Raw genomic sequence first — 27,198 nt, 5'->3', positions numbered from 1 at the left:
CAGGCCCTGGATTCAGGAGAACCTGACTTCAAATCCAGCCTCAGACACTTGACACTTGACACTTGACACTTATTAGACACTTACTAGCTGTGTGACCCTGGGCAAGTCACTTAACCCTCATTGCCCAGGAGGGAAAAAATGTAATAGTACTTCTAAGTCCAGCACTTATTGTGATGCAAGGCACATAGTAAACATTTAATGCTTGTTGAATTGAGATGAATGAGGAAACCAAGCATACAGGAGATAAAGACATCATTTCACTTTATTGCCCTTTAAAGATAATGTGTTTTTACAAATTGAAAGATTTGAGACAACCCTGCCTGGAGCAAGTCTATCAGAGCCATTTTTCCAACAGCATGTCTTTGTGTCACCTTTTTGGTAATTCTCACAATTTTTCAACCTTGTTCATTATTATTATATCTGCTATGGTGATCTATGATCAGTGATCTTTGATGTTACTACTGTAATTGTTTTGGGACACTATGGACTGAGTCCATATAAGATGGCAAATTTAATTTATAAATGTTGTGTTTATTTTCAGTGCTCTACCAACCTGCCCTCACCTTCTCTCTCCCTCTCCTCAGGCCTCCCTATTCCCTGAGCCACAACAATGTTGGAATTAGGTCAATTAGTAACCCAACAGTGGCCTCTAAGTTTCAAGGGAAAGGAAGACTCAATGTGACAAATTTCACTGTTGTCTTATTTTAAGAAATTGCCTGGGCAGCTAGGTGTCACAATGGATAAAGCACTGGCCTTTGATTTCAGGAGGACCTGAGTTCAAATCCAGCCTCATGAAAAAAAATCCAGCCTCAGACACTTGACACTTACTAGCTGTGTGACCCTGGGCAAGTCACTTAACCTTCATTGCCCTGCCAAAAAAAGACTCAGAAGAAACTGCCACAGCCACCCCAACCTTCAGCAACCACCACCATCTATCTACTTTAAGGCAAGACTTTCCACCAGCAAAAAGATGAATTCGATGAAGGCTCACATGATGATTAGCATTTTTCTTAGCAATAGTTTAAAATTAAGATATCTACATTGTTATTGTACTATTGTACACTTAATAGGCCATAACATAATATAAACATAATTTTTATATGCACTGGAAAACAACAACAAAAAAGATGTGCAACTCACTCAATTTCGATATCTAGGTTAGTGTATTTAGGTCATCTGTCTGGTACCGAAACCTGCAATATCTCTAAGGTATGCCTGCAAAGGTGGAGAGTTGACTTTGTTATTGGGGGAGCAACCTTTATTTGTGCTCCCCGTGGGAGAGCTACTTTGGGGAGTCTGCATAGTTAGGGCACTGGCCTAGGTTCCAATTCTAATTCAGACTCTTGCCCACAGGCAAGTCTGGAGCATGTGTCTGGGCAATTAGATTTATCTTTATGACCCTCAGTTTCCTCATTTGCAAAAATCAGAATAGTCGCACCTACCTCACAACAATGTGAAAATGGATATGTAAAATGCTATATAAATGACAGATATTGTTATTATTATTCCTGTTACTGTTACTGTTTTGCCTTCTCGCTGCTGCCTATGAAGTAATTTCCTCCTACATTCCCATGCTCCAAAAATAAGGACTGTCAAGGAGAGCTTTCTCGGGTTCCTGGGTGTTTAGAGGCCCGTTGGAAGTGTCAAGGAGAATTACCTCCTGAAACTGAAATCATTTACTGAAATTGTTAGGTTTCACCCCTAGACTAGATGTAGGTTCTAGCCCCGGGTCAACACAGCCCCGCCCTCCACAAGCCTCCTCTCCTCTTCGTTTGTGGCCTGGAGCCCGCCCCTTTGCTCGCGCATGCGCACACCCAAGCACAGGACTCCAGAAGCCCCTCGCTAGGTTCGGCGGCCGGAGCAGAGGCGCAGGGGGCGGGGCTTGGCTCTGACGCTACGCCCTCGTGACTCTCGCTGGGACCGGAAGTGGCAGTCCTTGTCAGTGGTCTCTAGCCGTGAGGACCTAAGACTGACTTGAGGGCCCGCCGCAGCCACTCCTACGCGTGTTCTGGCTCCCCGGCGATGGGCTCGAGAGGAGCCCTGCTGTGGAGGCAGCTGCTGCTCGCGCTCCTGCCGGGGCTTTGCCTGGGCCAGGACCACTTCTTCTTCGCCGCTGCCGGCGGGGGCGGCCCGGGCTCACCGGCGCCGGCCCTGGAAGTCGTCCGCCGCCCGGTCGTGCTGTCCGAGCAGCAGGTGCTGGAGGCGCAGGACTTGTCCCTGTCGCTGCTGCGGGGCCAGGGGCTGGGCCCGCTGACGCTGCCGCTGCCCCCTGACCTGCCCGAGCTGGAGCCCGAGTGCCGGGAGCTGCTGCTGGACTTCGCCAACAGCAGCGCGGAACTGACGGGATGCCTGGTGCGCAGCGCCCGGCCCGTCCGCCTCTGCCAGAACTGCTTCCAGCTCTTCCAGCAGGTCACCGGCAAGATGGACAACATCAGCCGAGCGGTCGGGGTGGGTAGAGGAGCGGTCCGGGGGCGGGGTGTGCTGGGGTGGGCCGGGGTCTAGGGCTCTCAGAAAGGACACAGCCTCACCGGCCAAACTCAGGGGCCCCGCTCTTCGCCCGCTCCCCGCTCAGTCCGTCCGTCAGTCCACAAGCATTTACTAAGAACTTGCCGCGTCCCAGACACTGTGCGATACAGAGACCGAAATGAAAACCCCCCTGCCTTTAAAGAACTTAACATTCTAATGGGGGAATAGGACATGTATAACCACGTAATATACATAAGGTTAATATGAGGTAACTTTAGGTAGGAGGGCACTATCACCTGGGGGGGGGAGGGGGCGATATTAGTAAAGGCTTCATTTAGAAAGTGGTGCTTGACTTAGGCAACAAACATTAAGCCCTTACTGTGTTCAAGCCGTCCAAAGCGGCTAGAGATACAAAGAAAGGCAAAAAGTACGGTCCCAGTCTTCCAGGAGCTCACATTCTGATGGGGGAGACAACATGCAAACAATTGTTCTTATGCAAGGTGTGTGTGTGTGTGTGTGTAGACGTATACACACATATATAGACTCTCTCCTTCCACTTCTGTCTCTGTATATGTGTATATATACATACAGACACAACATACCCAGAGAAACACACACACACACACACACAAATATCTTTTGCGTGTATATACACAAGCATAGGCACACAGAATGAGAGTGAGTAGGTGGAAAGTAATTTCAGAAGGAAGGGATGGGAAATAAGAACCTAGAAAGGCCTCTTGGAGGGATTCTAAGAGGCAGAAGTGAAGGGGGGAGTGTGTCCCAGACTTGAGGGGGCAGCTAGTGCTAAGGCATAGAGAGGAGAGTTACAACATTTTGTGTACAGAACAGGAAGTTGGCCTTTATGGGTGGAGTTCAAGGATGAGAGCAATTAACGATTAAGTTTTCTGGGCTACCATCCTCCTAACCCCCAGTGTCTAGGAAAGCAGGCCCTGAATCCCAATGTGGACCAGTAAATTTGTTGCCTGTACTTGGTACAAAAGAGTCATTACAGTTCCTTCCCCTTAGATCATAGGATCATTGATTTAGAAATCGAAGGGACCTTAGAACCTATCTAGTTCAAACTTCTCATTTTACAGATGAGGAATTTAGACTTAAAGAGGGTAAGTGACTTGCTTAATAATAGTTGACATTTATATACTGCTTTTTTTTGGCAAAACATTTTTTACAAAGCATTTTACAAAATACTTTATGTATTATTATCTCATATTAAATATGCAATAACCTACTATCCCCATTTTGCAGATGAGAAATAGGAGACAGGCAGAAGTGACCTGCAAAGGGTCACATAGTAAGTGTCTGAGGCAGAGTTTGAACTCAAGTCTTCCCCTTTCCAATCCCAGCTTCCTATCCACTATGACATTTAGTTGCCTCTAAGGTCACACCAAGGGACAAACCTGAATCATTGAATTGCTTGGTAATAAATTTGTGTATAGTGATTTAAGTAAAAAGGGCACATGTGACTATAGTAAAGACAAATTATTTGCTTGAAGGTTATTGGCTTTACCAAAAGAGTCACTGTAAAATTATTTTTAAGAGCAAACTCTTTTAGTTTATTAAAGTGGTTCTACTGGTAGATAGACTTACCAGTCTATGCAAGGGTGACTTAATAAAACTGGAAAAAAAAATTCATTTGGAGAAACAAAATGTCTGTGATCACAAGAGAAATAATTTTTTCGAGGAAGAAATCACTTCTATACTTCGAAATTTTATGAAGCAGTGATTACAACAATTATATGGTACTGCTTTTATGTAGGAAATGTCATTTGAACTGATCTTCGAAGGAATCTAGAAATTCTAAGAGGCAGCGGTAAAGAACAGAGTGAATTCCATTTACAGGGGACAGTCTGTGCAAAGGCACAGAGATGACAGATGGAATGTCATGTGTAAGGAACAGCAAGAATCAGAAACAACTGAACTCATAAACCCAAGAGTATAATCTACTTTAGGAAGAACACTCTATTTGAATAGAACTGGTAAAACTATAAAGTAGTTTGTCACAAAATAAGTTTAGACCAACACCTTATGGCATAACATAATGCTAAGTTCCAAATACATTCTAAAAGGCTACATCATAAATAAATTAGAGGAGAATAGATGGAAGTAATTCACAACTACAGCTGGGAGAATTCTTTTTCTTTTCTTTTGGGCAGGGCAATAAAGGTTAAGTGATTTGCCCTGGGTCACACAGCTAGTAAGTGTCAAGTGTCTGAGGCTGGATTTGAATTCAGGTCCTCCTGAATCCAGGGCTGGTATTTTATCCACTGTGTCACCTAGCTGCCCCTGCTGGGAGAATTCTTTTTTTTTTTTTTTTTTGGCGGGCCAATGGGGGTTAAGTGACTTGCCCAGGGTCACACAGCTAGTACATGTCAAGTGACTGAGGCCGGATTTGAACTCAGGTACTCCTGAATCCAGGGCTGGTGCTTTATCCACTGCACCGCCCCCCTGGGAGAATTCTTAAACAAAGAATAGTGGAGATTATGAAAAAGAAAGTAAAAAATTCCCACTATGTAAATTTTTAAAAATATGTGCAAGCAAAACCAATGCAGGGAAAGTGATTCAATTGACACAAAAAATGTCAGTTTCTAGGCAGTTTGTGTATACTTTTCCTTTCTGTTCTCTTTCCAATAGTTAGCTTTGGTCTACCCTCCCTCAGTTGGAGTCCCCAGATTCTTGCCTTACCCCATTTCTGATTTCTGGGTTAGTGGGTTTTAGAGTAAAAACCTTTTTTCCCCCCTTCTCTCCTTCCCTGTATCCTCTTGTTTCATCTATATTCTTTACCACCCTCAATCCCAGAGAAAGCTTCCCATACCTTAGAAGGTGAAGGAGGGGGAACAAATTCTGCCCGTTCCTATTTCCCCAGTGAATTAATTCCATTCTACACATGTACTCACCTTTCCCATTCTACTACTTTCTTTCATCTCACACCATTCTAGCCCTAGTGTCTAATTTGCTTCAGCCCTTTACCTAAACCATGAAGTCATATCACCTGTGTCTCTACAGGTGCTTCTGGCTCTTACAGTGGATTTTTATTATGATCCAAGTGTTGTCTAATGGAAGGAGTGCTAGTCTTGGAGTCTGTAGAGACTTGGGTCTAGCCTTACTAGCCACCCTTACTAGCCATATGATCATGACTAATTTTACCTTTCTGGGCCTTAATTCCTTCATCTATCAAATCAATAGACAAACATTTATTAAACTCCTACTGCATACCACATACTGTACTGGGCAGTGGGAATATATAGAGAAAAATGAAACAGTTCCTGCCTTTGGGAAGTTTATATTCTACCAGGGATAGAATGTGTACAACTTGTTCCCATTGAAGTATATAGAAATAAATGTAAGTTTAAATTTTAGAGAAGTATTTTGATAACTGAGGGTATCAAGAAAATTCTTATTTAGGAAATGGCACTTGAACTGAGCTTTGAAAGAACCTAGGGATTTTAAGAGGCAGAGGTGAGGACAGAGTGCATTCCATTGATAGGGAATAATCTGTTCAAGGATTGGAGATAACAGATGGAATGTCATGTGAGAGGAGCAGCAAGAAATGGGAATAATAATACCTGTAATACCTACCTCAGAGTGAATTTGAAGATCAAATTAGAAAATATGTATAAAGTGAATTACCAACCTTAAAGCATTGCATAAATGTTGATTGCTATTATTATTCAGTCTTATAAAGGTCATATGAGTCAAATCTGATTTCCCCATAAAAATAATTTCATACAAGGGCGAATAACATAAGAGAAAGAACTGTGGACTGAGACAGTTAAGGGAGGCTTCTCACAGAAAACAGAACTTACCTTAAAGGAAATATGGATTTAGATAAGGGGTAAAGGGGTTAAAGGAATGGCATTGCAGGCAGGGGAAAATGGTAAGTGTGAAGTTAGGGAAATAAAAATGCTATGTTTGGGGCACATGATTTGACTCATTTGACTAGGGTTGAAGATGATTCATAATATTAGCTAACATCTAGAGTTTTAGTAGTCATACTTTACATACCTGATATCATTTGATCTTTACAAGACCCCTATGAAGTGGTATTTCAAGTATTATTATCTCCTTTTACGTATGAAGAAACCTATTCTTATAAAAGGTTACTAACTGACTTACCCAGGATCCTCTAGCTAATTTGGGAGGGAAAGATTTGAACACAGGTATCTTATGATTACCAGTCCAGTGCTCTTACTACTTACTGTACCATGTCATCTGTCAACATGTGGGAAAGTGTAGTAGAATATAAAATTTTGAACCAGAAAGAGACCTTAGCAATAATCTATTCCTATACTACTGCTGTATTTTAAAGATTTAGAAACTGAAACTCGGAAAGGTTATAGAGGTATGATGGCAAGGTCATACAGGTAGTATTCAGGATTGGACCCAGGTTCTTTGATTCCAAATTCTGTATTTCCATTACACTGGGTTGGGGCACTTTGAGTACAAGACTAAGGAGTATAGACTTTACTTGGCTCCCTAATATGTATACCAAAAATTTTTGAGCAGGGGGTCTTATGTAAAATAATATTTTAGGAAGACTAAACTGAGTAGAATGGATTAGGGCTGGGAGACCAGTTAGAGACTAATGACATAATTCCAAGTCCGGAGTAGCAAAGGCCTTTGGATCATAGTGGTGGAGTAGAAAGGAAGGCATACCTATAAGAGGTTTTACCAAGGAGCAATGTTAAGGAATTAGTGACACAGGAGTTAAGATGACGATAGACTCAAGTATGAATTAATTTAGGGAATTACATAATAACAGTCCATATAATTTGTTTCCATTATTATTTTTTTGTTTTGTTTTGTTTTTGTGAGGCAATTGGGGTTAAGTGACTTGCCCAGGGTCACACAGCTAGTAAGTGTGTCAAGTGTCTGAGGCCGGATTTGAACCCAGGTCCTCCTGACTCCAGGGCCAGTGCTCTATCCACTGAGCCACCTAGCTGCCCCTGTTTCCATTATTATTAAAATGATCTGTGGAAAACTTTGAAAATTGTTCTATTTAGGTAAAATTGTGCATCATGTTTTCTTCTGATTCATGTGACAGAACAAAAAGCGGATCTTGGTGCTGAAGATGAAAACAAATGCCTTTTCTGGGGATCCATTTTTGTGATAACTCAGCCACCATATTTTTGGGGGGGGGGGTGAGGCAGTTGGAATTAAGTGACTTGCCCAGGGTCCCACAGGGTAGGTGTTAAGTGTCTGAGGTCGGATTTGAACTCAGGTTCTCCTGACTCCAGGGCCAGATGGCCCTGCAAAAATTTAAGAAAAAAAATAGCTTTCTTTTAATGCCCTGTAAATTTAATTAATGCCTTTTTTTGTATAGGCCATTCCATACTAAAAAGGAGAGAAACTTATAAAAATGTAAAAGGTAGGTGAGTGGGGTTGTCATTATGGTTTTTCAAACATTTTAAGAAAACATTGCCATAGAGCATTATTTTGAGTTACCACAGGATAGGCTTATATTTCTCTGCTGTCTGAGATTTGTTTAATTTTGTGGTGCTTGGGCTCATCTTTCAAATTTTATAGTCTCTTATGATAAAATTTAATATCCTTTTGTAATATGTTTGTTGAAATTCTGTGATTAAAGAATTAATGTATTTTATTTCCATTCTTTGAATGAAATCAGATTACTTGGTTACCTATGCATTGTTTAATGCTTTTTTCCCTTTCCTTCTCTGTTTACTTAAACTATTGGTTATTACATCTATTGCCCTTTCTCCCACTGAATAGCTACTTATGTATTGTTGGTTATATAAGTCTGACAGTGGGTAAAAACTTGAATTGTACCTGAATAAATCATCTAACTTCTCTGAGCCAATTTTTTCATCTCTATAATGCTGTTTGAAATACTCTCATTCTGCTACTCTATCTTACAGGATGGTTTTGAGGAAAGCACTTTTTAAACTGAAAAATACCATGCAAATGTTGGCTGTTTTATTAAATGATGATAATTGTTTAGCATTTATATAAGACATGCTGCACAATTGCCTATTTGGATAAGCTAAAAAAAATTGTGTGTGTATGGTTTTTTAAAGGAATATATTGTCCCATTTCCTCTTCTCTTCTTTGTTCTAGAATATGTCAGAGAGCCATAATTGTGCCAAAAGTCTCTTGATGTCAGACAGGATGCAAATTGTAGTGATTCTATCTCAGTTTTTTAATACCACATGGCAGGAAGCAAATTGTGCAAGTAAGTAATTATTTCATTTAATATCGTTATCATGATTCTGAATTACAGATAACAGGTTTTAGTTAACTATTTGAAACTACTTAATTGACCTGTTCTCCTTATAAGTACTAAACAATTGTCAACATAGCTCAATGCAAAGATCACAGGTTAGGAGGGTCAGGAGACCTGGGCTCAAGTCCTAGCTATGCCACAAACTAGTTAAATAATCTTAGGTAAATCTTTATGCCTCCATTTCCTCATCTGTCAGAAGTAAGTCATCATATTCTACCTACTTAGCAGGTAAGTTGTAAGGGTAATTATCGTATCTCAGCATGTTGGAGCTGGACAGCACCTTAGCCATCATCTAATTTATTGATGTCACTTGATTGTTGATGAGAGTATTGTCATAAAGAGGGTGTAAGTGATTTGCGCAAAGGCAAGCATACAACTAAATGTAAAAGTGCTTCAAAACAGTGTAAAATATAAGGCATTACATGTAACTAGAAAATAAATATATAATTATTAAAATGTTATATAAATAGACTTTTAAATATATTTGGGTTTTAAATAGAGTGGGGTGATGGGAGAGTGAGGGATTAGGAAAGCTTCGTTCTAGGAATTTTCAAGAGAAGAAACAATCAGTGGAGTTAAATTTGCTTTAAAATGCTTGATAACTCAAAAGATCCAAAATTAAATTCTTTGTGTTAGAGAGGAAAGAAGGGAACTGTATAAAACTGTATGGATTTCCATGTAATACCTCTCTATATAAGACAGAGTAACCCATTACTTATTTGGAGATCATTTATCTGGTTAACCTAGAACACGAATGAAAGCCATAGAATAAGTTTAAAAAAAAGGTGTTTTAGTAGCTAAAATGGCTGGCATATCTGAAAGTCATACATTTCACTAGTAGCAGAGCCCTTAGGTGCTTATCAAGACCCTTTTTCTCTTATTTTAGACATTTTTCTAACTAGCTTTTTCAATTCAAGTCATGTGCAAAGTAATCTGGTTTCCCAGCTAATTGGAAGTGGAGTTGTTACTAGAAGCAGGTACACTGACTGTAGCAAAAAACTGATAGTTAATAGGGAAGAAATAGAAACATTATAAGGAAAAAAGTTTCGAGTAGTAATCAGAACTTTACATTTGCAAAAGGGCAAAATAGCTTTATAATCCTGAATAGCACTGCAGTAGAGTAGAATAAGTGGTGTTTATAATAATCCTGAGTTTTTAAGAACTGTTTAAACTTTAGAATATTCTGCTTCAGAAGGCAGAGAAGTAATATATATTAGAAAGATTTCCATCAAAAATGGTTAGATGTTCAAAGGGAAAGGTTACCAAGAAAACTCATTGTGTAGAATATATTATTCCTTGATGACATCAGATAAATTAGTTGTTATTTTAACATAAAACAATTCAGAATATATTGAGTATACCAACCATGTGAAAACTTGCCAAATAATTTTTGTAAAATAAAATATGAAAATAATATACCTTATGTTTTTTTAACAGATTGTTTAACGAATAACAGTGAAGAACTATCAAACAGCACAATTAAGTTCCTTGATCTGTTCAATAATACTTTGACATGCTTTGAGAATAACATTCAGGTATTTAAAACTTTTTACTGAGGATAAGAATCAGCCCACTACATAGTATTATTTCCTATTGCATATATTTAACTCTATTCTATATGTGTTAGGTAATTTTGTGTTAATTCATTAAAGGAAGTAGAATGATCTGTTAAATGAAATTGTTTAGTTAATATCTATTATCTTCTTTAATAATTTGCCCTGATATGATTTTGGAAACAGTCACTATTTTGAGTGTTATTAAGGTGTCTCATGTACCTTTGGGGATTCAGAGAATCACATTCAATTCAGGGACTTCAGGGAAGGTTCCATGGAGATGGCATTTGAGCTAAACTTTATGTTCTTTCATTTAGTGAATGTCAGTTTTCTAGGCTTATGTTAACTTACGTTAAGTGACTTCGAACCTTTTTGGTCCTCTGTTTTCTCTTCTATAAAGTGAAGGGGCTAAACTAGATGACCTCTAAGGTACCTTCAGTCTCTAAATTTATGAACCTATCTGATCCTATAGTCAAATAAAGGAATTAAAGGAGTAGAAATCAGATGGTTGAACAGACCAGATTCATCAACATTGAACTTATGAAGAAAAACCATCAATCTAGGGAACAGAAAAGACAGAGGATTAATGGAATAACATTTTATATTCTCATATTCAATATTCACCTTTTGGATTTTTAAACCTCTATTATTTAGCATCCATTTTATATGTGTATCAATAGTTGGAGATGCTGGGATGTATATCATCTCTTACTTTGGAGGAAAAGGGTTATGTGTGATATAGCACCGATACATTTGAGTCGTCTTTGTCTCTGACCAAGAGTATTTTGGGTTAAGTCAGCACAGGCTACAATAAGTTTTAGATGTGGGATGATTAATTTGTGGAATTGACAGCTTGTTTTACAAAATAGGATAAGATATGCCTACAGAGGAGATTCCACCAGTAACTGACATGGTACTGTAATATTTCATTCTCATGATAATCAATAAGAACTAAGTAGCTACTGTGTGCCAGGTACTGTACTAGGTATTGGGGATACAAGTATGAAGAAACAATCCTTGCTGACAAAATGGCTTACATTCTTTTTTTTTTTTTAATTTTTTTTTTTAGTGAGGCAATTGGGGTTAAGTGACTTGCCCAGGGTCACACAGCTAGTAAGTGTTAAGTGTCTGAGGCTGGATTTGAACTCAGGTACTCCTGACTCCAGGGCCGGTGCTCTATCCACTGCGCCACCTAGCTGCCCCAATGGCTTACATTCTAATGGGGGAAGACAGCAGATACATATGAGAAATATGCAATATAAATATAACTGAGCTCTCAGTGGGTACACTACAAACTTACATAGCCTAACATCATCTGGGCCCTTTCCATAATAAGGCTTTACTTTTATTCCTCCCTAATTGATTTGCTATGTCACTCTCCACAGAAACTATTCCAAGCCTTTCTTCACTCATTGAGACTCTCATACCCTTTCAGTTGAGAACCTTACCTCTTACTTAACGAGGAAAATTGAGGCCATTAACTCCCTCTTTTTTCCCTTCTCTTCATAACCCTTTGATATTGCCCTCCACTCTCTCCTCCATTCCCCCAGTCTTTAACAATGAAGTAGCCCTTTTTTTGGCCCAGGGCCACCGCTTTATATGTGCCCTTGCTCTTATACCTTCCCATCTTTTCCAGTAGATTGCCCTCCTAATCATCTTCTCTAATCTTTAATATCTCTATTAGTATGTTCACTTCTGCCTTCAGCTATCCCCAGGTATCTGTCTCCCATCCTTTAAAAAACTAGATGCTAGGGGGCAGCTAGGGGGCACAGTAGATAAAGCACTGGCCCTGGATTCGGGAGGACCTGAGTTCAAATCCAGCCTCAGACATTTGACACTTAGTAGCTGTGTGACCCTGGACAAGTTACTTAACCCTCATTGCCCTGAAAAAAAAAAAAAACCCAAACACCAAACAAACAAAAAAACCTAGATGCTATTATCCTTCTCAAGCTGTTGTCTATTGTCTTTTCCTTTCTCAGCCAAACTTAAAAAAAAATGATCCATACTCACTACTTCCACTTATTCTATCACACTTATTCCTCAACCTTGTTTTTAGTCTGCCTTCCAAGCTTATCACTCACCTGAAGCTGTTTTTCCCCAGAGTTCCCAGTGATTGCTTAATTGATAAATCTGATGGGTTTTTCTAAATCCTTATCCTTTTTTACCTTTCTTCAGCATTTGTTTCTACTGACTGACTACCCACTCCTCTTTGATTCTTTCTTCTGTTTGGTATTTCCTTACACTGTTCTCATTCTTCTTTGCTCTAGGTCCTACCCCCTACTCTTATATCTGAATTCTCTTTCTCTCAGTGACATTGTCTCCCCTAGTCCAAATCAATAACTGCCTACTTGACATTTCAAACTGGGTGTCCCAGAGATATCTCAAATTAACATAACTCATAATCTCCTTTTCTGAAACCTATCCCTCTACTAGACTTTCCTGTTTCTGTTGAGGACACCATAGAAATCTTCAGGATATTAGCAGTCATGTGATAAACTACCCCAGGATTTGATTTATATTACTCCCCTTTTCACTCTACCATCCAGACATACTGACCTGCTCTCTGTTACTTACACATTGCATTCTATCTCCCATTTCTATGATTGGTTATCTAGGGACAGGAAGGCTGAGGAGTCAAGCCATTGGTTGTGAAACTGGCAGATGGGAAGGATAGTGGTGCCCGTAATAGAAATAGAGAAAGAAGGAAGGCGGCTGGACTTGGGGGAAAGCCAGAGTTCTGTTTTGGACAAGTTGAGTTTGAGATGTATATGAGATTCCTAATTGGAAATTTCCCTAAAGAGATTAGTCACACACACACACACACACACACACACACACACACACGTTGGTGATACAGGACAGTAGCTCAGGAGAAAATGAATCTGTCGATTAATGTATAGACCTAAGAGTCATCAGCATAAAAATAATTGAATGCATTGAAGTTGATGAGGTCACCTAGGGAGAGTGTAAAGAGAGAAGATCCAGGACTGACTTTTTAGGTATATCCAGTTATGGGGCAGGATTTGTTTGACAGTCCAATAAACAATACTGAGGAGTGGTTAGACACATGGGTGAGAACCAAAAGAGAGCAGTGTCAAAAAATGCTGAATGGAAATATCTAGGAGAAGGTGGTCAACAGTGATAGATTCTATAGAAATGTCAAGAAAGAGATAAGGACTGAGAAAATGCCATTTATTTTGGAATATGAGACTGTTAGAAATAACTATGGAGAGCACACACTTCTCAGTTAACATGAAATTATAGAGAATATATGGAACATATATACATAACAACCTATGGTTTTGAGGTTGCTATACTACTTAATGGCTTGGCAAGCATAAGTCATTTGTAGTTCACATATGTTTAAGGGGAAGTTTGTTAAAGCCACAATTATTAGTAAATAATTGTTTTTCTCCCTTTTCATTTCTTTTTCTTTGATTTTCATAGTTATTTAGAAAGGTTCAGTGTCCTGGTGTGATTATTTGTCCTATTATACATTGCCTATAATTTAGTCATCATTTTTTACTTCTTAAGAACAATATTGTTCAACTTATTCTTCTGCTCAGTAGTTGGTTATGAAGCAGATGAGCATCAGATCCTGGGCTAGATTGTTATGTGATTGCTAATTTTCTGAAGATTTAAATGAACAAAAACCTCTTAATTTGGTGCATATGTTATCATTAACTAAAATAAGAGTTTCACATCAGTAAGAACAAGATAATAGTACTTCTTTGTGCTCAATCTTATTATTCTATGTTGTAGAACACTGTCTTTTAATACTGTTTCATGTGCAGTATAAGAAACTTCTATTTGATGTCATTGATTGGAAGTCATCCTTCTTTTATGTTGTTTTGTTCCTTGTCATGTTTTTCCTGAGTGTGACTGCTACTGTGCCTGTGGAACAGGAAAATACAAGCTATTCTAGTTTTGCTGCCTACCTACCTACCAGGGACTGTGGTGACTCTGCCATTCCACATCTTTTTCAGAGTGCAAAGTACCAACTAGGGTCCTTTCCAGTATTGTAGCTAGGGTGATAGAGGGAGAGGGCACAAGCCATTCTCATCTTCTTCAATCATGTAATAGTAGCAGTAGTTAGGAACCTGAAGGGGAGCTATGTCAATTAGTAGGTGGGGGGGGGTGGAGAAGGGGAAGGAAAGGGAAGGGAAAGGATGTAGGAAGGAAAGAGTTTTCAGGTTGTTCCTTAAAACAAGCATTTCTTACATTCTTTATTACCTACATTCTTTTTTCTCTAATTGAAAAGGAATCTGAGGAGCAGCTAGGTGGCGCAGTGGATAAAGCACCAGCCCTGGAGTCAGGAGTACCTGAGTTCAAATCCGACCTCAGACACTTAACACTTACTAGCTGTGTGACCCTGGGCAAGTCACTTAACCCCAATTGCCTCACAAAAAAAAAAAAAAGGAATCTGCTAACTTAAAATATATCTTAACCTTTAAATATGCTTTATAAACAAATGAACCCAAATGAATTTATTGAAACAAGGCAAGTCTTTCAAAGCAGTAATATTTCTTTTCTGTAACACACACACACACACACACACACACACACACAATGTCTTTTGTTAAAATAGTATTTTCACACCTCATTGTGACACAGAATTCTCTCTTGATTCTTAAAGGGAAACTCCACTGGGAAACTCCAAACTTTGAGGACTTCCAAACTGTATGTCTTTGTTCAAGAACCAGTATAGCTAATTTTAGAGAGGTTGAACATTGATTGCCAGGTGATGAATTTTCAGCCACAGCAATCCACCATGTACCATATATAGAAAAGCCAAAATTTTTGTCAGTTTAAAGGATGAGAACACCAGTGAAATCACAAATGCTTTAAGTTTTAAAAATATGTTTTTATATATATTTATATTATGTTTGCTTTCTTTAGGGAGATTTGATCAGTTTTCTCCAACAAAGAAATTACACAGAAGTGTGCAAAAACTGCCAGGAAATATACAAAAATCTAAGTTCATTGTATAGTGAGATGCAAAAATTGAATGAACTCAAGAATAAGGCTGAACCTGGAACGCATCTATGCATTGATGTGGAAGACGCAGTAAGTGTTTTGATTGTGTTGTCATATAAAAGAAATGGCTTTGACATCGAATCTGGCATCCCTTTTGGGGGGGGGGGGCAATGAGGGTTAAGTGACTTGCCCAGAGTCACACAGCTAGTAAGTGTCAAGTGTCTGAGGCTGGATTTGAACTCAGGTCCTCCTGACTCCAGGGCCAGTGCTTTATCCACTGTGCCACCTAGCTTCCCTCAAGAATCAGGCATCCCTTTACTCTTTTACTTGTGGTCTAAATGATGCTGTTCCATTTTGATTAAATTCTCACTGCCACAATAATACCTCATTTATATAGTGCCTCATCTCATAGTTTATAAAGTGCTTTCCTCACAATAATCCTGAGTGTAGTTAAAGTGTTATTGTCCACATTTTACAGATGAGAAAACTAAGGTGCCCAGAGAAGTTCAATGTCTTCTCTACAGTTAGTTCCACAGTGGCAGGTCTTGTACTTGCACCAAATATTCTTTCCTCTTCACCAGCGATGTCAAAATCAAATAGAAATGGGTCTCTGCAGAGACGCATATTGAGTTAGAAAACGACAAATTAATATATCCATGTTTTATTGTATTTTTTATTTATTTTGTTAAACCTTTCCCAATTATATATTTTTAAAATACAAGTATTTTATTATTTTCCAGTTACATGTAGAGATAGTTTTCAACATTTGTTTTTATAAGATTTCCAATTTCAAATTTTTCACTCTCCCCCCGCCCAGACAGCAGGTAATCTGATATAGTTTATATATATAATAACATTAAACATATTTCTGCATTAGTCATGTTATAAGAGAAGAATCAGAGCAAAAAAGGAAAAACCTCAAAAAAAGAAAAACAACAGCACCAAAAACAAAAGAAATAGTATGGTTCAATCAGCATCCATATTCCACAGTTTTGTTTTGTTTTTTTCCTGATTTGGAGAGCCTTTTCCATCATGAGTCTTTTGGAACTTTCTTGTACCGTTGTATTGGTGAGAAGAATCTGATCTATTACAGTTGATCAACACATAATGTTGATGATACTGTGTACAATGTTCTTCTGGCTCCCAATTATATTTTAATCAATTTTCTCTCTGGAATTTTGTGGGCAATGAGTTTTACACCTGTACTGAATCCTATCCTCTTTCTTCTTCTTCTTCTTTTTTTTTTTTTTTTTAGTGAGGCAATTGGGGTTAAGTGACTTTCCCAGGGTCACACAGCTAGTAAGTGTCAAGTGTCTGAGGTCGCATTTGAACTCAGGTCCTCCTCACTCCAAGGCCGGTGCTCTATCCACTGCGCCACCTAGCTGCCCCCTCTTTCTTTTTTGAAATCATATGACAATGTCACCTAGAAATGGAACTTTTTGGTTGTTAGTAACATTTTTATGTAGCTTTGTTTTAGTCTCTAGCACATGAATAATTGTTAGACAAGTCCATTCCCTTCCCCCCAACACACACTTTTGGTTTTTTTTGCCACAATGCCTTTCCTTTAGTTTACAAAAAACATTGTTTCCTACAAAGGTAAAACTTGATTACATTCTGCCACTAGGTGGTGCATGTGCACTACTAAAGGGTTACTTTATTAATTAGAATTAATTAATGCAAATATCTGCATACCTACTATGTGCTCACCACTCTGCTAGGCCCTGGGAAAAGTGGAAAGCTGGTTCTATGAAGCTTTGACTTCAGACAGAATTTATGGTGAATATCAGCTGAAACTGAAAAATTTATGATAATATGAATAAAATAACTTAAAGGGAAACCAACTTTTAATTCTCTGATTAAATTTTACTTGACTGTCACTCTATTTTAGGTTGTAGATGTGTTCTGAATCCAAAAAATTTTAAGATCAGAACAAAAAACAATTTCCAAGAGAGCATGAATGACATGTTAATGTTTGCTATGGTTTCATATTATTATTTTTTTAAATTTCAGATGAACATTACTCGAAAACTCTGGAGTCGAACTTTCAACTGTTCAGTTCCCTGCAGTGATACAGTTCCTGTAATTGCTGTTTCAGTATTTATTCTCTTTTTACCAGTAGTTTTCTATCTTAGTAGCTTTCTTCACTCAGAGCAAAAGAAAAGAAAACTCATTCTGCGTAAGTAGTATTAAGAATGAAAGAATGAATAAGCATTTCTTAAGTACTTACTATATGCTAGGCACTGTGCTAAGCAATGGGAATACAAATACAAGCAAGCAAGATTGTCCCTGCTCTCAAGGAACTTTTCTCTCTCTCTCTCTCTCTCTCTCTCTCTCTCTCTCTCTCTCTCTCTCTCTCTCTCTCTCTCTCTCTCTCTTTGCAGGGCAATGAGGGTTAAGTGACTTGCCCAGGGTTGCACAACTACTAAATGTCAAGTGTTTGAGACTGGATTTGAACTCAGGCCCTCTTGAATCCAGGGCCAGTACTTTATCCACTGTGCCACCTAGCTGCCCCAGGAACTTATATTTTAATGGTAGAAAGTACATAAAAGGGAGCCTGAGAAAAAGGGAGGACATCTGAGGTGGCATGGTTTAAAAATGTCTGATAGGGGCAGCTAGGTGGCGCAGTGAATAAAGCACTGGCCTTGGATTCAGGAGGATCTGAGTTCAAATCCAGCCTCAGACACTTGACACTTAACTAGCTGTGTGACCCTAGGCAAGTCACTTAACCCTCATTGCCCTGCCAAAAAATAAATAAATAAATAAAATGTCTGAGAAGTGGTGTGGTGGCTTGGTTTGGGGTAAGATAAGGTAAAATTTAATATATAAGAGCCAAGGGTCTTAGGGATAGACTTCCCGAGTTCCAGTGGAAGAGGATCATGAGGATGTACAGCCAGTCAATCCATCTAGCAATTATTAAGTTCCTACTAAGTGCCAGGCACTGTACTAAGCTCTAAGGATACAAAGAAAGTTTTTAAAAATGGCCCCTCTTCTCAAGGAGCTCACAGTCTAATGGAGGAGACAACATGCAAACAAGACATATACAGGATACTTTGAGGGTAACTCAGAGGTAAGGCATTAAGATTAAGGAGGACTGGGAAAGGCTTCTAATAGCAAGTGTGGTTTTAGCATAGACATGAAGGAAGCCAGGAAAACTAGGAGACAGAGATCATGAGGGAGCATGTTCTGGATGTGGGAGACAGCCAGGGAAAATGCCTAGAGGAGGAAATAGAGTGGCTTGTTGAGCAGGTAAACCAGCGTGGTTGGATCATAGAGTATATGGAAGGGAGTAAAGTAGAAGAAGACTACAAAAGCAGAAAGGAGCCAAGTTGTTAAGAGATTTAAATGCCAAAAAAAGGAATTTATGTTTGATCCTGAAGGTGATAGAGAATCACTGGAGTTTATTAAATGGGAAGGGGAGGTGGGAAATATGCTCAGACCTGCATTTTAGGAATATTAGTTTGACAGCTGATTGGAGGATTGGAGTGGTCAAAGACTTGAGGCAAGGATACCAACCATTAAGTTATTCAGGAGGGAGGCCCTATATAGGAAGGTCTATACCAGGGTACTTGTAGTGTCAGAAAAGAGAAGGGGGCATATATTAGAGATGTTACAAAGGTGGAAACAATAGGACTTGGCAACTGATCAGAAATGGGAGGGTGAAGTAAAATGAGGAGTTGAGGATGATACCTAGCTTGGGTGACTAGGAGAGTAACAGTGCCTTCATCTGTAATAGGGAAACTAGGAAGAAGGGGATGTTTATGGGAAGATCTTGAGTTCAGTTTTGGGCATGTTGAGTTGTCTGGGATAGCCTGTCCTGGATTTCTAAAAGACAGTTGGAGATGGAAGAGAGGTTAGAGCTGGACAAGTAGGTCTGACAGTCACCTGCATAGAGATTATATTTGAATCCATGGGACCTGGTGAGACCAACAATATAAAAGGAAAAGAGAAGAGGGCACAGGACAGAGTCTTGGGGAATCCCCACTGTTAATGGGAATGGTGTCAATGAAGGCCCAGCCAAGGAGACAGAGAAAAACCAATCAGACAAGTAGGAGGAGAACGAGAAGAAAGCAGTGTCATGAAAACCTATCCAAGAGAAGAAGATAATTGACAGTATCAGAGGCTGCATAGAGGTCTAGAAGGATGAGGGTTGAGAAAAGGCCATCAGATGTGGCAATGAAGAGGTTTCAGGCAGCATGGTTTGGCAGTTTTGGGAAACGGGTTCTTAATTCAGGTCCATGAACTTTTTTTTACTAGTTTGATAACTATTTAAATATTGTTTTCCTTGGTAATCCTTTGTATTTTATATTTTATTTTATTTATTTAAAATCTTTCTGAGAAGAGACTGCCAAAGGGTTCATGACACACAGAAAAGGTTAATAACCCTTGCTTTAGGAGTATTTCATTGATATACAATTCTTTACAATGTGCAAAACAGTCTCTATATATTTTTCTCATTTGATCTGTGCAACAATCCAGTGAGAAAGGTACCACAGTTATTATCTGTTTTGGAAATGAGGAAACTGAAGATAAGAAGGGCTAAGTCCCATAGATAATAAGTGTCAGAGATGGATTTAAAGCCACGTCTTTCTGACTCCTGAGTAGTCTTTCTACATTTAATTCGAAAAGAGGCATTAAATCAAAATGTCAAAAGAATGGACTTGTTGAGAGGTGCTGAACATGAGGATCACCAAATAAGATCACAAAAATAAAACTGACTATATCTTGAAAGAATTGAATTGACTGATTACCAATGTAGCAGTCATTTCTGAATCAGCTGTTCATGTACCATCAGACCACTGCCTTATTATAAAAAGTCAAATTCAACACCAAATTGGGTGAAAGTAAGAAATGAAAAAAAGCCCACCAACTTAGACATGAGCTCTTTAAACAATTTATTGATGTAAAAAATGGGAAATACCTAAAGAAAAAGAGCACCAACACAGACTGTCACTACTTCCCATGAGAGTTTAACTGATATTGAGATAGACCTCTGAGTTCCCTTCAAGTTCTACATCTGTCATCCTATGACAGTAATCACCATAATGAGGAGCACACCCCTCCCCACCCTCCAAAAAAAGGCCTAGAAATCATCTCAGCCAGTAAACATTTGATCTCCTTGTCTCCTAAAGATATGGTCACTAAGGGCCACACCTGTTTTAAAACGTAAATTTACTGACAAAATTATATAGGGAAGGATGAGAAAGATTATATTCCCCTATAAAATTGGGAGAAACAGTGAGTTTACAGAAAGCTTAATACAAGTTCCAATTAATCTAGACATTCTCAAGAGCATTTAAGGATAAAATTTAAAGAATAGTAGCTGATCAATGGAAAATATCTGCCACAATTTCTACAACAATTTTCTTCATCAATTACAGTGGTGCTACTACATTTAAACTCCTATCATAATAGTACATAATATGCTAGATATTTCCTTTCCTGGATATTAGTGTTATATTTCCTCAAAGATGGGAAAAGCCTTGAACCAGATTAAATATAAACAAGTTAGTACTATGCTGGAAATGACAGGATTTTGTGGGCATTGGGGGATTGATTCTACAGATATCTGAAGGATATACTTATTTGGAAAAATAAAATCACATATTGCTACCAAGAAAATCGAGATGTGAATAACTCTTAAAACATACTTTCTTATCTCTGCAAAATATTTTTTGAGTAATTTGTATATGAGTCAAGGGCATTCTTGATAAAAATACAAGAAAGGAATAAGAAAACAAGCAGGCTTTCACAAATGGCTCATATTTTTATAGTCATTCCATTGATTAAAAGATGTAGAGAATATAAGATCCTTTTTTGCTTATTGTTTGTTGACCACAAAAAAGCCTTCAGTTCAATAGAGTAAAATGTAGCTATAGACTCCTTTGACAAGGTGTCTCTCATTTATACATATACACTGTGTATTTGCATCTTACAAGATTCATTTGATTTTTCAAGACCCTTTTCTTCCCCCAACCTTTCCAGTCTTCTTAAGCCTTGCACACTCCCACATACTCTGCAATCCAGTAATACTGGCCTTCTTGCTGTTCTAAGAAGAAACTCCTTTCAACTCTGCATTTTTGTTGGCTTCCCCCCATTCCTGGAATTCTCTTTTTCCTTGTCTCTTCCTTTTGGCTTCCTTCAAGTACCAGCAAAAATCTCACCTTCTACAGGAAGCCTTTCCTGATTCACTTTTATTTCAATGTCTTTCTTCTTATGATTATTTCCAATTTATCCAGTATATAGCTTGTTTGTACATAATTGTTTGCATGTTGTATTCCCCATTAGACAGTGAGCTCCTTGAGAGTAAGGACTGTCTTTTGCTTTTATCTGTGTCCCCCTCACTTAGCACAGTGCCTGGCACATAGTGACTGACACCAGAGAAAACTTTGAATAATTTTGTTATTAATATCAAGCCAGGCATAAAATGAGATAGATGCTCATTAAAGGTGTTTGTTATGATCACAGAGGTTATAGAGGATATCAACACAGTCCACATTCCTTCCAATGAAATAGGCTTCGAGATACTCCTGTTTTCAGATGGCATTTGGATTGATAACATTAAATACTTAACATTGCAGAACTTCCTAAATGACACCTATAATTATTACAAAGAATTTGGCCTAATTCTCCAATTATAAAAACCAAGTGGATGAAGACTATCTATGTCCAGAGTATAACATGAAGTTTGATGAACTATGCAGAGTTAGTCCATTAATACACCTGTCTTGGTGAAATACTACATATGGACAGGGAGCTGAGCCCAGAATTAAATAGGAAGAGAAGAGGCTGTTTTGTATTTGGGGAATTGCTTAGTGCATTTCAATTACCTTAAGGTTCTTTCTGAAACAGAAATGTTTTTGATAGCAATATTATTCTGGTGATATATGGGTACATACCCAAGAAGTTCAAGAAATCAGAATTGCCAATCACTCAGAGATCAATGGAGAGATATGGTAGGGGTAAATGGGCTGCAGCATTATCTGGGGGGTTGTTTGTTTGGGGGGTTTTGGCGGGGGGCAATGAGGGTTAAGTGACTTGCGCAGGATCACACAGCTAGTGTCAAGTGTCTGAGGCCGGATTTGAACTCAGGTCCTCCTGAATTCAGGCCTGGTGCTTTATCCACTGCGCCACCTAGCTGCCCCCAGCTGCAGCATTATCAATTAAAAATGTGTAGAAAAGGTATATAAAATATGCCATTAGAGAGATGTATCAAAAAAGAAGATGATTAGTCAGGTTGGGATGACTATACTTCGATTATGTAATAGATGAGCATATACGTAATGTTAGATCTAGAACAAAGCTTATTAAACTGTGGGTTGCAACCCCATAAGGGGTTGCATAACTGAATATGGGGGTTGTGAAAAATTTGTTCACAGTAAAAGGTTATGTATACCTGTTTTATATACCTATATACCCGGGGTTGTGTAAAACTTCTCAGGTGAAAATTTGTCACAAGTGGAAAAAGTTTAAGAAACCTTGATCTAGAAAAAGGCACTTTGCACATTTGGTAAATCTTTGGGGAAAGTTTATGAGAAGAAATGAAGTCATACAGTCTGGGAAGGAAAACAGGGGTTGGAAAGATGGGAAGTCTGCATTGAGGAAGTACCCATGTAATGAAATAGGAGATCTGTTAAGTTTTGAAGTAGTTGGTGATGTTGATATGTCTGTCTTTCATTGTATAATCCAAGAAGACAGAAATTATGCCTACTTAATTAACTTTTTTTGGTTTTATTTGTCTTTTTGTTTTTTGCTTCTTCTAGCAAGCCATTTGCAGCTAAATGCTTTTAGAAGTTGAGGAAGATGAGGAAATTAGGCTCATTATGCATTTTTGAATATGCAGTAGTATACTCATTCCAACTTAAAATATAGATATTTTCATAAAAGTACCTAATAATCAAGTTGAGTAGGCTTTAATTTAAATTTTATTTTTTAATTCATCTAGCTAAACGTCTTAAATCCAGCGCCAGTTTCGTAGGCATTCAAGAAAATCCAAATTAAAGCCAAAAAAAGGTGAACTGAAAGTCTATCCCATGAATAAGTGGTAGAGGAAGCAACCTGCGCAGAGAGAAGATAACTGTTGCTCTATGTTTTCACTAACACTTCTATTACTGACTGCTAACTGAGAAGTCCTAATATATGTCAGATTCTTCACTGTGGGGTTATGTGGGGATTTTAAGCTCATTTTCAAATGAGACTAAACTCTTCCCATAGCTTTTTTATACTTATTTTGGAGCCGCTTTTTGGGTTAAGGTTTTTATACTTGCCATGTGTAGCAATAGTTATCTATCTTGCAATGTTTCTGTATAGTAACACAAATAACATGTAAGAATGGTCTTTGTTTAAAGATATGTGGATCCTATTTAACCCTTTATAGGGCAAATACCTCAAGTTGGGAAACAAGCAATCTTGAAATTTAGATATTTGATTTATAATTAGCAAATCCTTTTTTTTTATCTTAATGATTTACATCCAAGATTCAGAGAAGGAAATAAACTCCTTTTTAATGTTAGGCGTAAGAATTCCTTCAGTTAAACAACATTAAGCCTATCACTGAGAGAAATAAGTGTGCCAGCCATTTCACATTTGATATAAATGGAATTCAGCAAAAGCTATAATTACCCTCCACTGCAGTACTGTTCGGTATTTACTAAGATGTATCTAATCTCGGACATCTGCATACAATATTTAACTAAAGTTTCTACTTTTACTAAAGTAATTTTTGAAACTACTTAACTTAAAACTTTTCCATTAATTTGTAAAAGAAGACAAATTAGTATGTAAATCTAGGGGAAAATTATAGTAATTGTCTTGTTCTTACATGCCTTTTAAAAACATTATTTAATATTATGTTTTTGTCTTTATTTTAGAACAAATTGGTACTGCTCAACTACTGTAACTTAAGTTTTAATAATTCAGGGCAAAAAGATGTTCTTTGCAAACAAAGGAGCTGTGTTTTTAATCAAATTTTACTGTTGGCACCTTATTGCTTTATTACAGCATTAAATCAAATTAAACCATAATTATTCCATTCTAAAAATGTAGCTTTACATTGAATTTTTATGTTAGGCTAGTGGATAGATGTGGGGGATTTTTGGAGTGGGGAGGTGGTAAAACAAGGGATATATAAACCACTTTACATAACAGAAAAATAAGTGACTGAGAGGGAATATTTAATTTACTCTACTATTATTAAACTAATAATACTTAATGGCACAAACATAAATGACTCAAACAAGTAGTGCTTTAATTTTCATAATTTTGTGAAATGTATATGATGTGGTTGAAATGAAGTTAGAAATTTAAACAAGCTTTCTTTTAAAGGTCAATCCTATTTTCTAATGTTCAGTTTAACTTTAAAAAATAGCTTAGTGTCAGTATTTGGCAGCTGTTCTCAGGTTTTTAGAGTTATGGCTCTTTATTAATGCTTTTTTTGCATTTTGCTGTTATTTGATTTAAGAGAATATGAAAATAATTGTTTTTTTGCAAAAATTCATTTTTAGTAAAATAGTAGGAGATTTCATTTCCATGTCTTAGTTGTATATATGGTATATGAGAGAGAGAAGGCTGATTATTGGCTCTTTAACAGAAAACAAGTTTTTGTTCTTTTCCTGGGCTCCATTCCTAAACTTTCTGGATTTGTTCAGCTGCCACCTTCCATGCTGTTCCTAATAGCATTATCTTGATTTGAAAAATCATATGATTGAATGCTGTTGAAAGCAATCTTTTATTAATGCTAATAAAACCAGTTTACATGTCCAAAGCTAGAGAATGACAGCTTTGATACTCTAAATAGTGGCTTCACAGCTAAGTAGTCATGAAAGTCATTACTTTTGGATATGGTAAATAAGCACTTTAAAAATGAATGGGCAGCCTTCATTTTTCTTCTGACTGACTCATGTGACTTTAGAAATGGCAGTTGCAACAAACTTTAGAAGTAATCCTGTTTAAATATTTAATTATTGTATAATCATTACATAGTTCTACATTCTGGGAAGCATACATATATGCTCCTAAAGTATATTAAGTTACATTAACATGGTAGGTTTTAAAATAATTTACCTGAAAGAAATTTCATACTGCTTTTGATTAAAAAAAATACTGCTGTTTCCAGATTGTAATTTCACATTACATTTTATTGAGTTTTCAGAGACTTCTTTTGAATATTAGATATTCGTATTTCAATTCAAAATAAAAGACATTTAAATTTGGGGATAACATTTTAATTTAAAAATAAAAATTATATGTCAACTTGTGAAATATTATGCAACAATATGTAATACTAGTAGTTGAATCCGATCATTTGTACCCTCTGTTTGGTAACTGTTATTTCTAATAGGACCAATATTTTTGTAATTGCATATAGGTGGTTTACATTTTCCACCATACTTCCTTCTTAAAACTACATGAAAAAATGTTGGATTTGTATGGTTCTGCCAAATACCAAATACTACCTGTGTGACCTTAGACAAATCACTTAATTTCTCTGGGGCTTCAGTTTTCTTAGCTATAAACTATAAGAGAGTTTGACTAGATCACCTCTGAGATGCCTTCTGATTCTATGATCCTTTAATCCACTTTCCCTGGAGAATAATGTTAAAACTAGTGGTTCTGTTTCATGCCAAGGATCATACAGGATGAACAATATCTCAGAAAAGCAAAGATACGGTAACCACAAGTGTCTATGATAGCAAAGTAAAATTATGTTCCAAGTCATAGAATTTAAGAATTGGAATGAATTTTAGAGATCGGTTGATCCAACCCCCTCATTTTACAGATGAAAAAATTAGGCCCAGAGGGATAGAAAGACTTGCCTAAGGGCACACAGTCCATTGCTCACAATACCACACTGCCAGTCATATGTATGTTTTTAAAAACAGATGCATGTTGATTAATCTAGGAACTTCAGTATTGTTATGCATTTTATGTACAACATATTGGAAAAGACATTATACTGTATCATAAATCTGACTTATCCAAAACTAGTATGATAGTTTTAATAAATATGTTTAACTAATTTCTGTTGTCTTAGAATTTAAAAGGTTGGGGTGTGGAGTGGGACAAATAACTTGGGTCAGCCATTATGTCTCATTTTTTAAAAATGTATGAATATATTTTGTTTTGACACAACATTCCCTTTCTAGTACCTCCTCCCACATAGTACTTTGTCTAGAAAAAGTTAAGCAAAACTCATATAGTGATTGTGAAAAATAAAACATGTAACATTCTGCATTTAGTTTAGCTTTATTTCCTAGAGAGGGAAGAAATGTGTTTTTACTCTTAATAGAGGGGAGAGAAATATGCTTTAACATCAGTCATCTGGAACAAACAAAACTGTATTTGATCTGAATTCTTTTGTCTCTTTTAGTATTCATTTCTAGGTCCTAATTGCCGATTCAGGAGTCATTTCTTCCATGGAACCTTCTGTAACTCTTTCCACCTTCCCCTTTACAGTCTCCATTTAAAACTGTTTTGTCCCTCCTTAGATTTCTCATAGTACTTTGCCTCACCTCTTCATACATTTCATTCTTTCTTATTATCATAGTCATTTGTATACTTAGAATCATAACTTCGGCTAATTTTATAGATGAGAAAACAGTTCTAGTGAGGTTGTCTTTTTTCATATAGTAAATAATCAGGATTCTAATTCAAGTCTTTTGACTACAGATAGTCTTCCTTTCCATTACACCATACTGTCTAATGATCATCCTCACTTTTAGACCGTAAACTGATTTAAAAATAGCTCTGCACTGAATTTATCTTTGTGTGTCAAGTGCCATGTACTGTGCTTGATAGTTGTTGAATTTTAATTTGAAATGAAAAGCTTGGTGGGGCAGCTAGGTGACGCAGTGGATAAAGCACCGGCCCTGGATTCAGGAGGACCTGAGTTCAAATCCGGCCTCAGACACATGACACTTACTAGCTGTGTGACCTTGGGCAAGTCAC

The 27,198-nt window shown here is 37.5% G+C and overlaps 1 protein-coding gene across 2 annotated transcripts; it reads left to right on the top strand.

Moving 5' to 3' along the window:
• Positions 1–1,864: 1,864 nt before the first annotated feature.
• OSTM1 (osteoclastogenesis associated transmembrane protein 1) lies at positions 1,865–26,480 on the top strand. Of its 2 annotated transcripts, none has more exons than XM_044004069.1 (6): positions 1,865–2,448; positions 8,560–8,674; positions 10,163–10,260; positions 15,178–15,345; positions 17,266–17,334; positions 23,198–26,480. In XM_044004069.1, exons 1-6 carry the CDS (start codon positions 2,023–2,025, stop codon positions 23,228–23,230), a joined length of 909 nt encoding a protein of 302 aa, XP_043860004.1. In that variant the 5' UTR covers positions 1,865–2,022; the 3' UTR covers positions 23,231–26,480. The 2 variants fall into 2 exon arrangements, with proteins under 2 accessions (XP_043860004.1, XP_043860003.1); XM_044004068.1 differs by having other exon boundaries at positions 1,869–2,448; positions 17,266–17,431.
• Positions 26,481–27,198: the final 718 nt, after the last annotated feature.

This window comes from Dromiciops gliroides, chromosome 4 (assembly GCF_019393635.1).
Source record: "Dromiciops gliroides isolate mDroGli1 chromosome 4, mDroGli1.pri, whole genome shotgun sequence".
Taxonomy (NCBI): domain Eukaryota; kingdom Metazoa; phylum Chordata; class Mammalia; order Microbiotheria; family Microbiotheriidae; genus Dromiciops; species Dromiciops gliroides.
The sequence above is the reverse complement of the archived record's forward strand: the minus strand, read 5'-3'. Positions and strand labels throughout refer to the sequence as shown.